The sequence below is a fragment of the Charadrius vociferus genome, unplaced genomic scaffold (assembly GCF_000708025.1).
Source record: "Charadrius vociferus isolate BGI_N301 unplaced genomic scaffold, ASM70802v2 scaffold455, whole genome shotgun sequence".
Lineage (NCBI taxonomy): Eukaryota > Metazoa > Chordata > Aves > Charadriiformes > Charadriidae > Charadrius > Charadrius vociferus.
The window spans coordinates 412409-432610 of NW_009648550.1; the positions used below are offsets into that span (position 1 = coordinate 412409).

General features: G+C 37.4%; 1 protein-coding gene across 1 annotated transcript in view; it reads left to right on the forward strand.

Moving 5' to 3' along the window:
- The window catches only part of CFAP61 (cilia and flagella associated protein 61), a 108928-nt gene that overhangs the window by 11876 nt on the left and 76850 nt on the right, over positions 1 to 20202 (forward strand). Inside the window, 7 exon segments of the mRNA XM_009886047.1 lie at positions 779 to 911; positions 2955 to 3108; positions 8598 to 8689; positions 9845 to 10032; positions 13213 to 13252; positions 15193 to 15332; positions 19379 to 19505. Of these exon segments, the coding sequence (XP_009884349.1) occupies positions 779 to 911; positions 2955 to 3108; positions 8598 to 8689; positions 9845 to 10032; positions 13213 to 13252; positions 15193 to 15332; positions 19379 to 19505 (874 nt within the window).

The following is a 20202-nucleotide window of genomic DNA, read 5'->3' on the forward strand; positions in this document are numbered from 1 at the left end:
GGGGCCTATATGAGTCTAACACTGAAATTTGGACTGACTGGAAATCGGCTCAGGCAGCTTTTGCGCCAGCAGCATGGAGAACGGACTGGAGTAGTAGAGGCAGTTAAAGCCTTGATGTGGCAGATTCCCACCTATGCAGAAAGGCAGAGGGATAGAATAATTGCACTTTGGCCTTTGTATCTTTTTCAATGGTGGAGCATTAACTTGACCTTACAAAGGCATAATGGCTTGATTTCTGCCAGGTGACTCCCACACGACTGTGTGTAATGATAGTAATCTAGCCAATACTCGGCACTGTTTCTCCCATACAGGAAGGCACTATTTTCTTCTTTTTTTTTTTTTAAAAAGAACTGATTTTCTAAATTGTACTGCTGTTGCTTTTTGAGATCTCTGCCAACTCTAACCAACTGATGATTGGGCTCACCGAATATAATTATTTTAAATGAGGGCTAAAGCCCAGGCCCACCTGGCCTGAGGTGCCTTAGGTGACACCAGCTCTGGTGATCTCTCTGGACAAGCGACCACCCCCAGCTCTCCGAAGCTGCAGGGCTTCGGGGTGGGTTGTGCTGGCTTTTGGAGGTGGTTCTGTCTCTCCTTTGGTGCTAAGGCTCCCATAGTGTGCATTGGGCATGTGTCCTTGGTGAAATTACTTATTTGTGGGTGGGGGCTTTGGACCAGGTATTTGTAATATTTGCTCATATGCTAAAGAAGTAGAACAGAAGTATTAGGACCTATTAATGGCAGAGCTTTAGGACATTACCTAATCTCTTTTTTGTAGGTTGGAAGATTACGATGATCTTATGCCAATCTGGACACGTCAGAGTGAGACTCTGAAAGAAACCTATAGTGAATATTTCCTTGCTGATCTCCTAGAATGTCAGGATGAAGAAAATCAGGCTGTTGTTTGTGAGGTCAGTTTGCTATGAGCTCCAGTTTCATCTAATCATAACATTAGGGATGTCACATGTGAGTGACTGCTCACACCACAGCTCAGCAAATAAAAGGAACAAGCTCACCTTTTGGAAGGTAGAATTCATGATCTGCACATATGCAATGTCCTTCACCACGTATTTTGTGTCTTTCCTTTCTTTAGGAGTGATCTCTCCTGTTAAGTAAATGAAGCGGCAACTCCCAGTAATTGTGTATGTTCTTTTCAAGTAATTGGAACAGACAGTCTTGAAGAAAACGTGTTGCCATTTTAGGCATTTGCATTATAGATGACCAGTTTTCATTCCTGGTGAAAATTAATATTTCATATGAAAACTAGTAGCCAGTAATACCTTCACAGTTAAAAATGCTGTAGATTTTTTTCCATCTCCTGGCTCAGGCAGTCAGATTTTTGCTGAGCTGAAGACAGAAGCCCAGGAATTAATTTGAATGAGAAAGACATGGTAATAGTTATCCTGAAAATGAAAATTCCTGTTAATATTTTCATGTGTTAGTAATTGTGCATGGTATTGTAAGCTGATAGGCAACATAACCTACTTAATTCCAGACGTCTGCTTTCTATAGCAAGTGATTTTATAAAACCTTAACATGTAATCACTACCATTGGAAGCCAAATGGGAAACAATAAACCATTAGTGTAATAGCACATTACAAACAGCTATCTTTATAAATAATACATTTCAATTGTACATTTGTAGCTCAATATTATACCAGCAAAAGGTGTTTCAGGCCCTCATAGTTTATACTTGCCACTGCTGCCGCAGATTGGAAAGACACCTCCATGCGATCCAAGATAGATGCCAATTTTCCCTGCAGAGAATGAAGCTGGCAACCTCTTTTTGCACATATGGTAGATGGATTGGTTAATCAGCCTCTGCTGAGCCTTGGGCCTAAAATTACATAGCAGCCAGACAACTGCAGCGACCCAGCTTTTGTTCGGTTACGCAAACAAGGCAAACAAACAATCACTTGTTGTTTGAGGGGGGGGAAAAAAAATTAAACTACTTTTTATTTTTATTTTTATTGGAGTGCCGATGGCCTGACAAAAAAGCTATACAAATCCAGCCATTGAGTTTTTATTATGTGTATAAAGGAGGCTTTCATTATGTGTATTAGCAGAAAAAAAAATTGTTTTGATTGTGTGTTTTACCAGAAAGTTGCATATAGTACTAAAAATTTAAGAGCTTCCTTCTTCTAGTCTTGTCTTAGCTTAAAGCCAAAAAACTTCCAGCATGCCAATTCTCGTTTTTCTGAGGGCGTTTCTTTCTGAAGACTGAAACTTTCAGTAATAGTCAAATGTAGAATAATGTGCCATTTCAGCATTGCAGGGAACTTGTCATTTTCATATTTGCCAAGGCATTTTATTTTATTTTTTAAAGACTAGTTCATAGATTTTATTAATTTTTTTCCCAGAAGTTGAAAATATTTGGCACTGATAATTGCTGCAAAGAATATATAACATATACTGTATTAGGTACTGTTTATATGTTATATAACTGCTTTCTTGAATTAATCATTTTCATAGGAAAATAAAATACTTTTCAGTTTGAGCATAATTTTATTTACAAAGCAGTGGCCAGTAGTTAGTCAACCACTATAGCTAAGTAAATCCAGATTTACTTTAGCTGCACTTTAAGTTAAAGAAAAATTATACCTTTTTGGAGGTATATAGTTAAAAGGTATATGTTTTTTATTTACTGTAACAAATGTTTTATTGACACATTAGGTGATTATTTGGTCCATATATAAATATAATCCTAATGCTCTCTCAAGTCATAGCTAACAAAAGAATTACAACATCTAATGTAGAGGTTCTAAAAAACACATTTCAAGGGGGAAAAAATAAAAGGATCTTTAACTTTTGCTGAAATAATTCCTTTATATTTTTCTATTATGCACAGAGATGGAACACTAACTTTTCAGCAATTTTTTTGTTCAATTTTTTGTGCTGACCTACAATCACGTGTTCAACTTTTACATATGTGACATTGTTTTTTATATTTCAGGATGGCGACACTGCAGTAGGATTCATGAGCTTATGTTCTCAAGTAAATATTTCCTTGCTTCAAGAAAGTTTTGACTTAGGGCCTTTCCATGGACTCTGTAAACCAGATCCTGAAGATATTCTCAAAATGCCACAGAAGCCAAGTGTTCAAGAAGGTATCTATATTTTAAAATGCTAGAGAGATTCAAGGTGCATTTTATTTCTAGCTTCTGAGTAGGTTTTGCAAATGGTTGGAAGAGGATATAGGTTTACTAGAAAGAAAACACAAATTAATGTGTCTGTTTTGGAGATGGTTGCCTGGTGTTTTTTAATTCAGGAGATAAATTTTGGTGGCCCTGGTCTCTGATTCGGAACTGATTGTTTGTGTGGAGCCAGTCTATACCAGGTAAGGGATAAACCTAGGTTTCAAGTTTCGGAAAGCTAAAGCATCAAGTATATTGTCTATCAGTTAGCTAAAGTTGTACTATTTATTGAAGACTTAATTTTGAAATCTTGCTCTAATGCCTGTTAGTAGCTAAGCAGCTGGTTAACTGTGGCTGTTACATTGTCCCATTGGCTTGTGTCATCTTAGGTCCTTGTGATCCAGCTTCTGCTCTCTTTGCTTAATGTTGGCAGTCTTCTAGGTTACAAGATTTTGGGAGATCAGGGTCTCTTTATTCTATTTTTATATTGGGTATGGTACAGCAATGCATCTATAAGCCACCTTACTGCAAATGATGAAAAACAGTAACACGAATACATCACCTGTTTGTAGAACAGAAGTGTCATGTAAACGACTTATACTTGTTGTCTTTATTTTTCAGTATCAAAGAAATTTTTCAGTATGTGCAGAAGGGCAACATTTTGCTATCTGCTAATTATCAGTAATAGAAGTAAAAGAAACACCATTAGGTTGTTACGTATCTGCTTGTCTGAATACAAAGCAGCAGGCAAAAAAGGCAACTAGGGAGCTACAGAGCAGTCACCAGCTGGTATCTTGGAGCTGGCAGTCGTGGAACGTAAAAGGGAAAGAAAAAAAGTCTTATAGCTGCTCCTATGGACTTCTCTTCCCCTGCAAAGAAGCATCTCGCAAATAAGAGATGAAGGAAGTCAGCTGTCTTCTCCTGTATCATTCTATGCTCCTGGAGCTTCAGCAGTATTGTTTCAAAGTCGGTGACAGACATATGCAGAAATGTCAATGATGCCGAGGGAAGAAGAAAGATGACTAACTATAGTCTCTTCTGAAAACTGGCTGGGATACGGGCCTGGGCAGTTTGCTCTAGGTGACCTTGCTTGAGCCAAGGGCTAGACAAAAATGACTTCCAGTGGTCCCTTCCAATCTTAATCATTCTGTGACTCTCCACTGGTTCTGGTTAAACCCTTATACACTTTTGTGTGCTTTCCTTGTCCGAGGACTGCAAGGTGTAGGCCCATACTTTGTGGCAAATTCTGTGCTGCTGAGTGTTTTAATGAGTATATGGTTTTAGGTTTTAACAATACAGCTGTTAGACATTTTTTAACATTTAGGAAATCTGAGGCTTGTTCTAAATGTGAAAACTCAGCATAAACAACTGTTCTGTTCAAGTTTTTATATGACTCTCATCAATCTAGCAACTGAGTGCTTTTTCAGAAATTTATTAAGCAACATGGTTAGCAGTCTCACCTGTTTCTCTCTCTTCTTTTTCCTCTCCATTTAAAAACAATGTTATTTTTGATGGTTGATACTAGTTTGCAATCCTCTGCGTTTCCTTCAGGTAAGATTTTTAAAAGTAGTAGTATTCCTCTATTTGGAATGACACGGGCAGCTCTGGGCAAAGAGAAATTACTTGTAGACTTTCTCAGATTGCTTGAGCACAGATCAGTGATGGTCTCAAAGACAGACACCTGAGAAGGAACTTGAGTATCATAAGCTAAAAGCCTGACTGTGATACTATTCCTAGAGAGAAAAAGCCACTAGAAGTTTAATAGTAAAATTAGAGTTAGCTCATGGCTATACACTGCTCAGGAATATTAATTCTGTTATCACTGAATAATAATTCAAATTATTGTTGTACCTTTGCACATTTTGGAATATAAACAAACAACTGTAACACTTTTAAGAAGTGTCGGTTGTCCTGAAACATTGTAAGTTGTTGTTTATACCTGCTTATAAACTGCTATTATTACTTTAATTTCTAATAACAGTTCAAGAAAGCATTAGCTTGTCATAAGTTACAGAAGTTTGTTACGGTTTATTGAAAATATATGCTTTATATGATAGATATTTGATGAACAGCTTTTCTTTTTACTGCTTGTAACATGTTTGATTTATGACTATAAACAAAAGGTGTGTATTTTTCGAAGAGTTTGAATGAAAAGCCCTTTCCCTCCGAATGACTTGGGTGTCATTATTGCATGAGATATGACTCAAAATTAATTTAAGTATTCATTTGTGAAAACTTCCAGGAAAAGCAGTAATGTTTCTTTTTTTTTTCTTTTTTTAAACTAAGAAAGGAAAGAAAAAAGCCCACTCTTCTAATAAAGAAGTTTACAGCAAAAAGATCCCAATCAACTGATATGCACAGTTCCCCTTCTCTCTGACTTTTTCATTTTATTAAAAATGTAATTTGAAAAGGGAATTGTCTTATTTGGTTTGGGAGTTTTTTGATAAATCTAGAGCCTATATAAGAGTTGCATCCCAGTAGTCCATTGTTAAGCCTTTCCAATATAAGGGCCAACCTGTATCCTTAGAATTTATTATCGTGTCAGTCACATGTACTTTGTATTTGATTATATTGCCTAACACATGCCCAATTATATGAATGCTGTTTTAACAATTGCACCGTTTCTACAGGCTACTGTATTAGGAATTTGCTGCCAAATTGTCCCTTGATGTGAAGGCAGTGAAGGTTCAGTGGACACCTCATATCAATAGAGGATGTGGACTTTCTTTTAATGAATTCAAAGGCTGAGAATTTACAATGCAAGCTGCATTCCTTTGTAAAGTAATTTTATGTTCCCACATTAAAAAAACACAACATAATAAGGATATTTTTTCAGACTCTTTAGCTTGTAAGTAGGGACCACAGGTTGATACTATTTTTCCTTTCAAAATGTAATACTGAATAATAATGAGGGTATACAAAAATCTGTCTTTAACACAATATTGATATGCCACTTACAGTTCGGGATAATTACAGTGATTTGGTTCTTACTCTATATGGTGTCACGAATTAGTAACTAGAAAACATTATGATGCAGTGGGAATGATTCAAGAGCTTTTCATCAGGCTTCATGGTGAACTGGCTTCTTGATCCTGCTGACTGTTAACCTCTGCTAACAACCCAGCAACCACTGAATTTTTTAATTTTCTTTTTGTTCATGTTCTTTATTTCATTTAGTGCAACAACATTTATGTTCTTCCCAGTCACTTGTGTATAGCATATATGTAAACAGGGATGCAGCTACATTTAATAGTAGTGTATGGTGGATCCATTAAGGGATTTCATTTTAGTATAAAGTCAGAAACAACGTATCAATATTTACATGACAACAAGAGACTTGTATTAATTAACTTCTGACACCTGCAAGGCTGTTTAGAATGAGAAATGTAGCTGGGTTAATCAAGCCGACATTTGATCATTTCTGTGAAGTCTCACATCTGTGATACCCCTGGAGAAACCATGATTTCTAACCCATGTGTTTCTTCTTGCCCCGCACATTGCATCTGCATTCTTTTCTACTAGCAGAGAAACAGACTTTCAGATGACAGGTTTACAAAAATACTTTTGGCTAAATTACTTTAAACCTTTGAGGTTGTTTTGTTGGGTTTTGGTTTTTCTTAAATAAAAAGCAGCTCATTAGTGTAGGAAGAAATGCTCTTGTCAGTGAATGTAGCTCAGGTGGGTTTCCCAAGGTAAGGTTCAGAGACAGGAGTGAAGAATTCCGTTGTGCTGGGTTTTCTGAAGTATCTTTTCTTCCTCCTGGAGCTCAGAAACTTTGACTTCCTTGTGTTACTGGAGCTTTCAAATGCAAGCGTATCCTGGTCTGATGTGTTTTCTGCAGCAGTGATACCTACACCTCAACACTTCAGTAGTTAAAACTTATTTTCAGGTTTTATTTTAAATATAAAACCAAACTGTGAATGTATCTGTGAAATGAGAGAGATGACAATTTAAGGAATGGCAGAACTATTGAAGGTATGTTCAGGGGCTAAAAATACAGCAGCCGACACTTTGCTTTAGTAATTTTGGTGGTTATTTGGGGTAATATTCACTAGTATTTAAATTTTCTTTTCCAAGTCGATGATTAAAATAATTTTGGTCCATAACATTAACTTTAAATATGACATTTATGGTGACCATTATCAGATGATCTCTCGTTCTGAATACCCTCACCTTCCATTGACTTTAAAGAAAATAATCCATCATCATACAGCTTTAGGAACTGCTTTCCCCAAAATGTGTAACATCTGCTGTAATAACTACTGCCTGCTGTCTAGCAAGCATCACCATGTTAGAAAAGTTCATAGTCGGTTCTGTCACGTTCATGTCAGGTATCAGTGGAGTTCTGTAGAGCTCGTGTGTGTTGCTGTGCAAAACTGGTAAGAGCTGTCTTAAGATAATGGTTAGGTAACTGAAGTCAAACACAATACATCATATACGTTCCAAATTGGCTTTGGAGATTTTTATTGTGGTTTCTTAGTATTTTAAATATTCACTCAGGATTTGGCCCTGGCCAGGAGATTGAATATTAAAAAAAAGTGTATAGTAATATTAAAATATACTCCCTAACATATAGATGCTTGCTTTAATTGGCTTAAGCAATCTCTTGACGAGAGATGCTGTGTGTATATATGTGTATATATAAATATAAAAGTGTGTACATATAGCATTGTATACGCATGTATTACAACAGTCAATGTTTAAATATTTATTCATCAGATGGCTACAAGTAATTTCATCCATCCCCTTAGTTATCTCTTTGCCCGCAAAAATATTATTACTCAGGTTGGTATGAACTAGAGTCTTATTATAACGTTACTGAGGATGGTAGGATGATCTGTCATGCAGAGATTCTTAAATCTGAAGGAAGGGAGGAAATAGACAAACTGACAAAGACTGATGAAAGAGCAAACCCCTTTTATGAGAAGTAAAACGGGCTTTAGAGAGCTAGTTAGGTTTAGCAACTGAGAAGGGAATTTAAATCCCTGTTGCTTGTCCCTGCTTGCACCAATAAGTAAGGGTTCTAGCTTGACTAAGATTTATTCTGAATTTCAGTTCTGTTAAGAGAACTAATCTGAGAATCAAGAGCCCTTGCTCATCCTTATGATCATCAGAAAACAAGTTAGCAACAAGCACAGGGTTTAAGATACCAGTCAATACACTAATGACTTATACTTTTCTTTTCAAATAAGGTAAAAATTAGTTACATATAATACACAAGTTAGGAATTGCTTCTGAACTGTACCTTGTTCAATTCTTGTTTTAAAACCAATTCTCTGATTTTTGCCTTGAGATCAAATAGTCTAATCAAGTTCTAGGAGGGTCTATTTTAACTGTGGCTGTTAAAAATAAATAAACCTTTCAATAGATGTAGTCTGGCACACTCTTTAGTTATTGCTGTGATTCTGAAGGTTAAGCTTGCATTTTTAAGCCCGATACATCTATTCTTTTTCATTACTCAGATGAAGATAACAGCAACCAAGCGAGTGAAGAAACAGAGTCTGTTTCATCTCAAAACTTTGAACACATTAATGATCAGGATGCAGCTGTGCAGGTAATACCACTGAACACAGCAATGCTGATAACTTTAAAAGCTAATTTGAAGCAAAGGTGGAGGCTACTAGGACAAGCAATGCTTATTATTTCCACTCCTGCACTGTCCTCTGCATGGGCCCATGCTATCTGCTGTTGTGTGTACATGAGAAGCTGCTCTAGCTAGGATCTGGGTGGAGGTGGTTATAGTTATTAATCAGATGAGTTTTCCCATCCAGTTCCACGTGAACAGCCAGACAGTAACAAGGGTGGGAATAAACTGGCACTGAGAGGAGATAAAGGGTGGGGGCCTGTTTGTGCGGGTCTGCTGCTGAGTAAAGGCATGTGGAAGCACAGCTTTGAGTGGGCTCCTCTGCAGATGTGGAGAGAACATTCTTGTAACAGACAGAACAAGGGTCGTCTTACTCAGGAGATCTGAGAGTCCTGAGATTTTGACTTGACTGTGTTACTGAGCTGAAAATCTGCTACTGACAAAAAGCTACCAAAGCTGAAAAGCAGTGAAATAGCTTCAGTTTTCCCTTGTCATTTGTAGAAGGTAAAGTGTACGTGTTCTATCTGTGTCTCTTCTGTTGATTGAAGCTCGACTTGATAAAAGATCATTACTGTGAAATGATTGGTGCAGCATAAATCAGCAGAGAACTTATCCCAAGAAACTTTAAATGATTGCATCTGTCTTCTAGTCTCTCTCTTGGTACTGTGTAAAAGCTACTCTGGTTTTCTTCCCATTATTGTTCATTTCCGTTTCCACAATATTGTCTGATCCCACTTGATTTAATGTAACACGTTTTCAACTTTCACATATTTTCAATACTCACCTGGAAACAAATATTTTTATACATAGAAGCATTTCTGAAAGGTAAATATTTTATTGCCTTACTAAGGGACTCTAATGGTAACTATTAGTTTGTCAATATATTGCTCTTCAGCAAAAATGTGTATTTTTAATGGCCATTTTTATCTAGTGTTTCAGAAACGGATATCACGTTAAAAATACCTTCTTGAACTTCTGTGTTTGTTGAAATGTGATAAGTGAAAAGTACATCCCTCTGTGTGTGCTTGGAGTGCTATAAGAGGGATGCTGCAAGACCTTTTAATTAAAAAAATGAAAATGTTTTCTGAAATGTTGTGAGTGATCACTTGTCTATTATTATTGCAGAAAGATGGAACCATTACTGTTTCCCATAATGAACTGTCGTTAGATGATGTCAGGGGCAAAGATTTCAAAGCCTCAGCAACACCCCTCCTTGAGACTGAAGAAAAAGGTGCTTTTCATCCGGTATATAGAGGAGCTTCAAATGCTTTCTGTATCCGTCTGTTTTGTATTGATGAGAAACATGAAACTAGGTAAGTAGGGATGCGTAGTTACGATGTTTCTAATCTTAATAACAACTTTCAATGTTATATTTTTAGGACAAATCTGAAAGTGATAGCACCTGCTGCAGTTAGGTTGGATTTTTTCTGATCTCTTTTTTTTTTTTCCATTTCTTTTACCTTCACTAATAACTTACTGAAATTTTCAACCTCCAGCTGCAACTTCCTATCTCTGGTAGGATGGTGGGGACAAAAAGTTAAGAATTTATTTTTATTGGAGAAACATTAGTTGAGTCTGTGGAAGAAGTCCATTTCTGAAGAAACACTAATTTGAAAGCTGTATAACTGCAAAAAGAGTTAGATGTTACACTACTGGTCATATTTCATGGGGCAATAAAGCTTTTTTTAACTTCACAGTTAAATGTTCTAATTTCTAAACACTCAGTCTGCCATCGCCGAAAGGATTGATTGAGTTTTCTGGAATCTACTACAGTAGAGAGAAGACAAAGGCTTTTTATCTTAAAATGATTGCTGCTGCTGACCTTGGACTCTTAGATCCTGGTGGAGTAGAATATATCTACAAATGTGGTTTAGACCTTCCCCTCCCCCCAGATTTCTCTGCACACTTGAAGAGAGAAGCTATACTCTACCACATTAGCAAAAGCTTCTCCAGGAACATTGGCCCTTTCTGATTATAAATGAGCTCTACTCTTGTTTATAGATCCTAAAAGAAAGATTAAAACATGTAGATGCTTACAAAAAGCAGACAGAAAGAGGCTGAGCACACCCAAGATCTTCCACACTTTTAAATACATGTAGTTTGTAGAGACACAAGGTATCAGTAGCAAGGCGTTTATAGATGATGAGTTTAACTGTAGTACTTTTTGGAAAAAAAATAAATATCTTTCTTATTGTATCAGTAGTCATTGGTGACTGACAACGTCTGAACTTACCTGGCTTAAAGGAAATTTAGGAATAAACTTTATTAAGAAGAAAAATCAGAATTTTTTGAAAACTTAATTCTGTTTATTAAGCTGCTTCTTGATTAAGGAGGGGGCCTACCCAAAGGGATTAAACACTGAAACTGCTACAAATGCAAATATCCTGTTACCAAAGCAAAGCAAACACATACCCTTCTCCGTACATATTTACTGAGCAATATAGCTCGAATTTATTAGGAAGAGAGAAATGCAGAGCTAGAAGTCTGTGGTGTACTTAGAAACGCTGATCAACATACATACCACGGAACAATGACACTGCAGAGAGTACATTCCAGAATAATTAATTTATGGACAATCTAGTCTAAAATAAAATGCAAGCAAGATAATTATTCCACAACAAAATATCTGTATTTTGAAACAGTACTGAGGTGAGGGACTTGCTCTGGAATGTCTCCTTTATACTGAAATAGTAATTCAAAGCAGTGGTATGTACCTATGTTGGGAAATAATCTCTCTGTAGACTAGTTGAGTTCTCTGCTCATAGCATCCTGCTTAGGATAAGGATCTGTCACTTTTTTGCCTCCTTTTGACATTTTGTCCTTTGTATGCACCATCATTGTTTCTGTTCAAGATACTTTCACCATGTTTATCATTGAACACTGTAGTCCCTTTCTCTTTTTCCCTGGAGACATCTCTGGAACAGATTGGATTCCAAGATGGGTGTCTGTGGAGAAGATCGCATTCCTTTCTGAAGACTGCTTTTAAGATTAACGCTTATGCAAGATCCTCTCCTCAGAGCTGAGGAATCTGTAGATCTTGGTGTTTTCAAATCTTCTGCTTGTATGCTTCCCTTGCTTGCATTTGCTTGATCCACCTGTTTGTAAAAGAACCATCAGAAAAGTGATTGTGTTGAAAGGCATGAGATAATCCTGACTGTATCTCAGAATCTTGTCCTGAAGGAGTTATTTCTGACCCTGCACAGCGTGGATCCAGAAATAGTAGTTTGGCTGAAGTGTATGTATGATTGCATCTTAACCCTCAAGGGTACTGGGGAATTTGTGTTACCCAGTAAAGTTGCTAAATGTTTCCAGCTCTTAAATCTAGAGCTGCTCTCTGGCTTGTTAGTGCACTGAAAGTGAAATGCGAAGGAAATAAATTGCTAGTTTATCTGCAAATACTTGATACCTTTTTAAGCCCCCTGAAAAAAATCTCCCACCTCCATTCTTGTGTTCCTCGCTGCCAAGAAAGTACTGGATACCACAGAATAGAAAACGACATTGTAATGGCATTTTCTTTTCCCACACTTAGCTATTCTATTAACTAGTCCTAATTAGGTATTATATAGGTGAATATATAATGCCCCAATCCAGATGTGTATATATACAGCTTTTTGTAAGTTTTCATTCAATCATAGATATTTTAATTTTATTTCTCTTTTCAGTAATATTATTGGTGAAGTAATTATAGGGAACTTAATGATAGGTCTGGAGGGAGGAGGGCTTCTATCAGTATTCGTGGGTAATATATGTCTGTATTGAATTTCTTCAAAAGACATGGGTTTTATATGGTGGAAAAAATATTTTAAAAAGCTTCAGCATAACTCTGTTTGATGGGTTTAGAGCTCTTTGATATTCTCACACATAGGAAAAACAGGAAGGATTTGTTAGATTTCTCATGTCTTTTTAAACTCAAATGTCACATTTCATCATCACCATGGAAAAGAGAGTGGAATTACACTAAGCCAGTAGGTGAGAAGTGGAAAGAAGTAAAATGTTCAGAAACAATTTCAAAGTATTGCTGTTCCTGTTAGTCTGATAAAGTGTACTGGATAGGTTTACCAAGTGGATAATGACAGAACTCTTGGTACTGGATGAAAATACTGTGGAACATAGCAATGACTGTTTGTAGCCTCAGTTAATGTTTGCTATATACTAATGCTGCTGTGACAGTCTGTGAATGACTTCTGAAAAATGTTGGAGTCAACAACATGAGAGTAATTTTATTTTCTTTTTCCTTTCAGTGAAGAGCCTAATGTTTTCCTATTAGTTCAAACGTGCAGGTTTATTCTTGTTAATAGCGATGCTTTGAGCACTAGAAGTCAACACCTGATGTGCATCATGCAACATCTGCAATTGATTAATGATGAACTAGCAGGACTGTCTGATTAGCACTGTGAATAAATGTTCCTTGTACTAACGGGGTTGTAAATATTGAAATGTATAGGATCTGTCTGATACACGCTTTCTTTAACAATGTTTACTCTTGGTTGCAGATCGCTGGATTTTTTGCATTATGTTTTCAAGCTTTTTCCAGTATGTATACTTACAGTTTTAAAGTTTGTATGCATGTGTGTGCATGATGGGATGTAGTGCGGTTGTCAGCCAGAGTATTTCAATGTGATGCCCAAGGCAGTCAGTGACTCACAGGAGTATGCTATGGATAGTTATCCTGGGCTGTTACCCTGAGGAGCTTGACTCCTCTCCTTGGCTACTTTTGGACTTTATATATTGCATACAGAAGTCCTTTGTTTATGTTCCATAGGGACTTTACAGAGATGCAGATTTAGAAAGCAAATGTTTCAAATTCCCTTGAAATCATGTGTAGATCCAGACTGTACCTAAATTAAAATCGGGGGAAAATACATTAATGGAGATGGAGCTAAAGCCTAGAAAACAGCGGTATTAAGGAAAACCATACTATTTACCAATAGCCTAAACAGTGGCACTGAAGGTTTATGTTTAGGTCAAAGCTAATGTGTGGCAAATAAGGATGTGAATTTACAGTGCAGTAGCTATTTCACACTAATGCCCTGTGTGATCAATCATTATCTGAGGTAACAAATTCCACTTTGAGACATTCTTAATGCACACTACAGCGTGTTGTAAACTTACACTACAAATTACTGCGTGGTAGCATCCCTTAGAGACAGGTCCGGGTGTCCAGAGATATAGAGTTGGCCCTAAATATCAGCATGTTCAAAAATGCTGCTTACCGCCAAAGAAAGTTCCCAGAGAAAGTGAATGCAGAAAACATTTCAAATCTCCAAGTAATTTTTCCGTCCAACAATGCACCTGCCACTCCTTGAAACAAAATGTCGTCATGGAATCACCAGGTGTAGTAAGAAAAATTAATCACGTAGTGTACTTGGAGAAGAAAAGGAATGAGATTTAAATAATATCTTTCTACTGAAAAAATGCCATAGAATAATTTGCCAGAGTAAACTGAGTAAACATCTTTCAGATCTGTGCTACTTGGGAGTCTCTCAGCATGTATCATGCTGCATGAAGCGTCTTTCTGAATTGTCAGAGTTCTGCAACATCCCTGTGTGCAGTGAGATTATCTTAAAACATGCATTCAATAAAAAGGGGTGGGAGAGACTGGTGGAAGGGAGTGCTTGAACAGTTTAAATGGATAAAGTTATTTGTGGCATGCAGTTTTACCTCCAGATGATGCTTTTTTTCATCTGAGAGCGTTCAGTAGAGATTCCTGAATTCCTTTGCACCTCTGCAGCCTTTACAGCACAGGTAGGGTTGACTGCCAATACAGTGTGTCTTTGTTTGCATATGCACCCTGTAGCACAGGCACACCAACACTGCCAAATTCGGGACAAGCTGGACATCCCTGCCATATACAAACTTGCATTCATCACGTCTAGTGTGCATACAGTGCAAAGACAATCTGCGCATACACACTGGCTGTTTGTTTGGGATTTTAGGACGTGCTGCTCTGGTTGATGGTCTCACTTGGCTGCAAACACACAAAAGATCCCAGACAGACATACATTGTCCTGAAATTTCACTGCAGAAGAATAGTAAGGTAGAAAAAAGGACCTTTTAAGGGAAAATGTTAGCGCTAAAGATGTGGGCTTAGAGATAATGTTCCTACTAGGCAGTTGGACTAGATGATCATTGTAGGTCCCTTCCAATTGAAATATTCTAGTCTGCTGAGGAAGAAGAGGGAGGGGGCACGTAGGGAAGGAAAGACCGTTGGGGAAAATCAGGATATTAACTAATAAGTCTTTACTATGGGAGCTAAAAGACGTGTTTCTGTGAGCCAACTTAATGTTGAGCTCATCAGTTACTTTGTGCTGCCCAGGCATCAAGCCCTCTAGGTAGAGCAGTACTTGGACCGTACGTATGTTGTAAGCACTGCATTCAGTTTGTTTTCTTTCTGTCCCCTCCAGTCAGAAGCTTTTGTGTAAAGCTTATGTTGAGATCACTAAGAGTCTTTATTGTCTGCAAATCTTTTTCAGGACAAAGACTTCTGTGTCATCCTCGTGCCACATCATGTACCAGAGTTCCACCTGATCCAGAGTTTTATTCGGGTTGTCCCTTTCTTTACTTCCAAACTTGGTCATGAACTTTATGTGTTCCACCGTGCGGGATTGCTCAAGTGAGTCATGTGTCTTGTGACAATAAATGATATACTCTGAACTACCTTCATGGAATATACTTGCATCATCCAACCTAGCACCAGATGGGTATTCCTTTGCTATCTGAGACCAAGCTGGTATTCTGCACAGTATGGCACAACATCTTGCAAAAAGGGTAGCTTGAGTCCCCAAAACAGTATAGCTGAATAGCCCAGGACTGTGCCTGGAGCAGTTAGGAGCAGAGCTAAATAAGTTAGTCTTTAGTAGCATTACTGCAGCTGTTTTGCTTCCTGTTCTGGAGTGAATCCTAAACCTACTCAGATGTATCTCCACACAGCACTATACTAGGTAGAAGACAGCCTTGTATTTTCAGTGAAATAAAATAGTCAGTGACATGATTTTTAGTGAAACAAAAAATTAGATAATTAAAAACGTAAAAGCAAGCAGTCTTCTGACTGCCAGTAATTACATATATAGTTTCCTTTAAGTAAAAACAAAAAGTGCAATGAGAGGATTCATTTAAAATTTGTATGTGCAGTACTAACTTAATGAAGATGAATGTTAGTATGGACAAGTAGCTGCTTAAAGTTACATCATTGCAGACCAAGGCCAGTAGAGAAAGACGCTGCAGCATTTGGCCCTTTGGACTTGGGTCAGGTTGCATAACATTGATACTTGAAAGCCTGGTGTAGACTTAACTCTTGGAAACATGGTATAACTCTTAAGAGAAATGCAGTAATGCATTTCTGGAACATGCTGAACACAACAGTAACCTCATTGCTGAGTATCTGTTTTGTATAATTTATCTCTCTTTTTTTTTTTTTTGTTGAATTTCATAGCTTTCTATTTTTGTGTTCCTCTGAACGCTTCTCTAGTCTGAAATACTGGTGAACTGGGACACAAAACCTCTCTTGCTATGCCTTCTGTTACGTGGTAGTTTAATAAGTTTTCCAATGCTTTGTTTGCCCAACAAGCCTAAACTGGCCCAAAGATCAAGCTTAAATTGTGGCACAGTTAGTGATTTTTCCTTTTTTTCTGTGTGTGTCTTAATGTAGCTAAATATCACATGGTTTCAGAGAAATACTTCTGTTTTAATTGCATACTTAATCACCTTTGATGGTATACAAATAGCTCATGCAGGAACTGGCCGGCTACTCTTGGACTTATGCAGAAGGTTTTTACCATGGGATGAAATTAGGCTTCTGTGTACTATGTAAGAATCCAGCTGGCTGAAGAGAAAGCCACTGGAGTAATTCCTGTTAATCTCAGTCACAGCTGTTCAGTAATCTACCAGTAGGATTGGTAGTCATATGTCCTCTTGTGATTTTGGTCAAAATTAAACTTGTTATCAAGGGTTTTTTTTAAAAAAAAAAATCTTACAATTCTGATTAAATTGTGCATATTCCAAATGATACCAGCCCTTCCATGAGAACAGAATAGGGTCATTAGTAGCATTTTCTACCCCTTGCCCTGCAGCTGTGCGGAAAAATAAGGAAAAATAGCCTTTCATTGAGGTTCAGGATGAGACAAGCTATAGAAGAAACAAGATTAAGCTTTTGGAAAGTTTCTGAAGAACAAAAAACTTGGTGCACAGCAGCAGATACTCTCTTGGATAAAACCAAAATATGAAAAAGTAAAGATCGATATATTGTACTTGCACCAAGGGCTTTTGAAAGGCATGTGAGTGAAAAGGAAGTCACAGAAAATGGATTAAAAGAAAAACAGGGGTAAGAAGATGGGAATATGAAGGCCTGAAAGGGCAAAATCAGAAGAGGCACAGGCACAAAATGTGATACTGATTAGTAAAGGTTGTAAAAGGAATAAGAAAAAGTGTTAAGTACACAAAAAGCAAGTGCACAGCAAATGGAAGTATAGGTCTGCTACTTAACAGTGAAGGAGAAAAAAATAACAGATGACAAGGCATAGGCTGAAATGCTTAATGGATACTTTTGCTCAATTTTCACTAAAAAGCATAATAATAATAGCAGCATCCTGGTCTCTGAGCAGTCAAAGGAATTGGGCATCTAGAATGAGTTAATTCATTGCTAGAAGAGAAATGAGCACAAACCTTGGATAGTCCTTCCTACTATTTTATACTCTCAGTGGATTTGGTGGTTTTGTTGATTTTTGTTATAAAAAAAAAATCAGTTTTTTGCATGTTCTTTTTTCCTCATATTAAAAAAGTAGTTCATTACTGGCTCGACTACCTTCTCTTGGGCGTGGGTGGGGAGAAAACCATGCTGGGTTCAGTGGAGTGGCAGGAAGACAGCGTGCTCATGGCTTGCAGAGTGAACCATGTTGCTGGTCTTGCTGACCATCATAGAATAGTTTGGGTTGGAAGGGATCTTTAAAGGTCATCTAGTCCAACCCCCAGTTAGGCGCAGCGTCTTCTTCAACTAGATCAGGGTGGTCAGAGCGCCATCCAACCTGACCTTGAGTGTTTCCAGGGATGAGGCATCTGCCACCTCTCTGGGCAACCTGTTCCAGTGCTTCACCACCCTCATTGTAAAAAATGTCTTCCTTCTATCTAGTCTAAATCTTCCCTCTTTCAGTTTAAAGCCATTACCCCTTGTCCTATGACAACAGGCCCTGCTAAAAAGTTTGTCCCCATCTTTCTTATAAGCCCCTTTTAAGTACTGAAAGGCCCCAATAAGGTCTCCCCAGAGCCTTCTCCAGCTTAAACAACCCAACTCTCTCAGCCTGTCCTCGTAGGAGAGGTGTTCCAGTCCTCTGATCATTCTTCTGTCATCCTCGTCACTTGTTTGATCCTGAAGTTAACTGTCTGTGGGACTGTGCTAACAAATGTGGAAACTAAGCTGATGCTTATGTAGAAGTTCAAGATTACTTTGTAATTTAGAAATCCAATGTATGCTTTTGAGCACTCAAATAATTGAGTTAAAAATGATCAATGAGATTGAACTGTGAAATTTCCCATAACATATCAGATATTTGGCAGGTTTGGTGGTTTTTTTTAATGCACTAGTGCTGTTCATTAAAAACAAGTTCCACAAAATCAGTCTTAATGTGACTGTGACTTAGGCTGAAGAATAGCATGTACAAGTTTAAATTGAAAATAAGAACAACGGGAATGGAAATTGCCCTACGTGACTCACAAGTTTTTTAACTGTGGGTGAAAGAACTTAATTCTTGGAAATTAAAATTGTAATTCAGTTCCATGAACAGCACTTTTTAAGTCCTTATTATACGAGCCTTGTTTAACCAAGAAGGGTCAATGCCTTTAACAGTCCACATGAAAGAGTTCCTCTGCTGCTGTGGGTTGTCACCGCAAAGTAAATCTCTTTCCTAATTAGCAGGTGGGAAGATGTTTTATAACAGAGTGTGTAAACTAGATAAGTGCCAGGATATTCCTGTCTGGAGCTAACATGTTGCTGGTTGTATATATTGCAGAGACATTTTTATACGATGTCACTGTTGCGTGATTACTAATTGGCAATCCTATGTTTATCAGAGGCATTTTATTCATGTAAGATTATCCTTATATATTAATATTTGAAGAACCAGGGCCTAACACAAATGCTAGTAATTTGTTCTTGTTGGAGAAATTGATATTATTGCCTTTCTTTTGTATCATATCCAAGGATGACAGTTGTCTCTGTTTTTTTTTTCCCTTTCTCTTTTTTCCTTTTTTTTTAAACTTTTTCTTTTTTCCCATGCATGTAAGTGTGTGGTTATGGATTATACTTTCATTTTAAAAGATTCTTTGCCTCCTTTCTCTGCTACCTCTTACTCATATGAAGATTAAGTGGTGTCTGTGGTTATGGCTAGTCATTGCTTTGTGGGACTGGGCTGTAGGTACATAAAGACAGAGTGTTTAGTAGTAGTTAAAGCAGCATTTTTGAGTTGTCTTAAGTAGATGCTGTGGGATCTCTTATTGCACAATAAATTAATATATGCTTTTGGAACAATAGTCATATAACAATTCCAATTTCTAAAAGACGTGTTCGCTGCTTGTGGAAGGCATGTTGTCTTCAGCATGGGAATTGTCGTCTTTAATTTGTCACAGAGTGAACTTTTCCCTCTTTTTTTTTTTTTTTTTTTTTAATAGGTCACTCAGTGTAAGAAGGGCAACAACCAATGACATACTCGGGGTGAAAATGCTCGTTAAAACCCTTAGCTTGAATGAAAGTATATTGAATGACTTAAAGATATCTACTCTGGCTCGCAGGGATCCAGTGAGTATTTGTTGCAAATATGCATATAAGAGAATGGATAAATACTGGTAAATACATCCAGAATTTATTTCATTACTCTAAAGTAGTACACTATATATATAGTATGTAGGTACTCAAGTCAGTACCAACAGTCAGTATAGGCTGTATTCAGCCTGACTTGATAGTTAATCTAACCTGTGTCCTATACCAACTACCCTCTTCTTTGGAGACTCCTCAAATGCAGGGACGGAAGCAGGCTGGATGCGTTTTTTGGCCATCCACAGCCTGATTTGTGTTCTTGCTTTTTCTCGCGTGCACATCTAGTTGTGTGGTGAACATGTACTTGTGTTGTATCACATGAGGGCTTCTTTCTCCTTCACATGATGGGGCCAAACATATGCCCATCAGACAGTAGGAAACATCTGCATCTGTGTTATGTAATGGAAGACACTGCATAGACAAAAACCCAAGCACTATCATTACCAATCATACAGCTGTAGGAAAATCCATTTTATATAACTGTTGATGGAGAATATCTGTTTTAATTAATATTCTTTCATAAGATCAGAACTTAGCCCAGGACTAAATTACTGGCTGAGCCTATAGCACTCCTGTAGCAGCTAGATCCTTACTGAATCTTTAGTTCATTAAAATTCTGTGTGGTCAAGAGTCCCACCATATACACTGTTTAAACATTATGCCATGAACTATGGAAGAG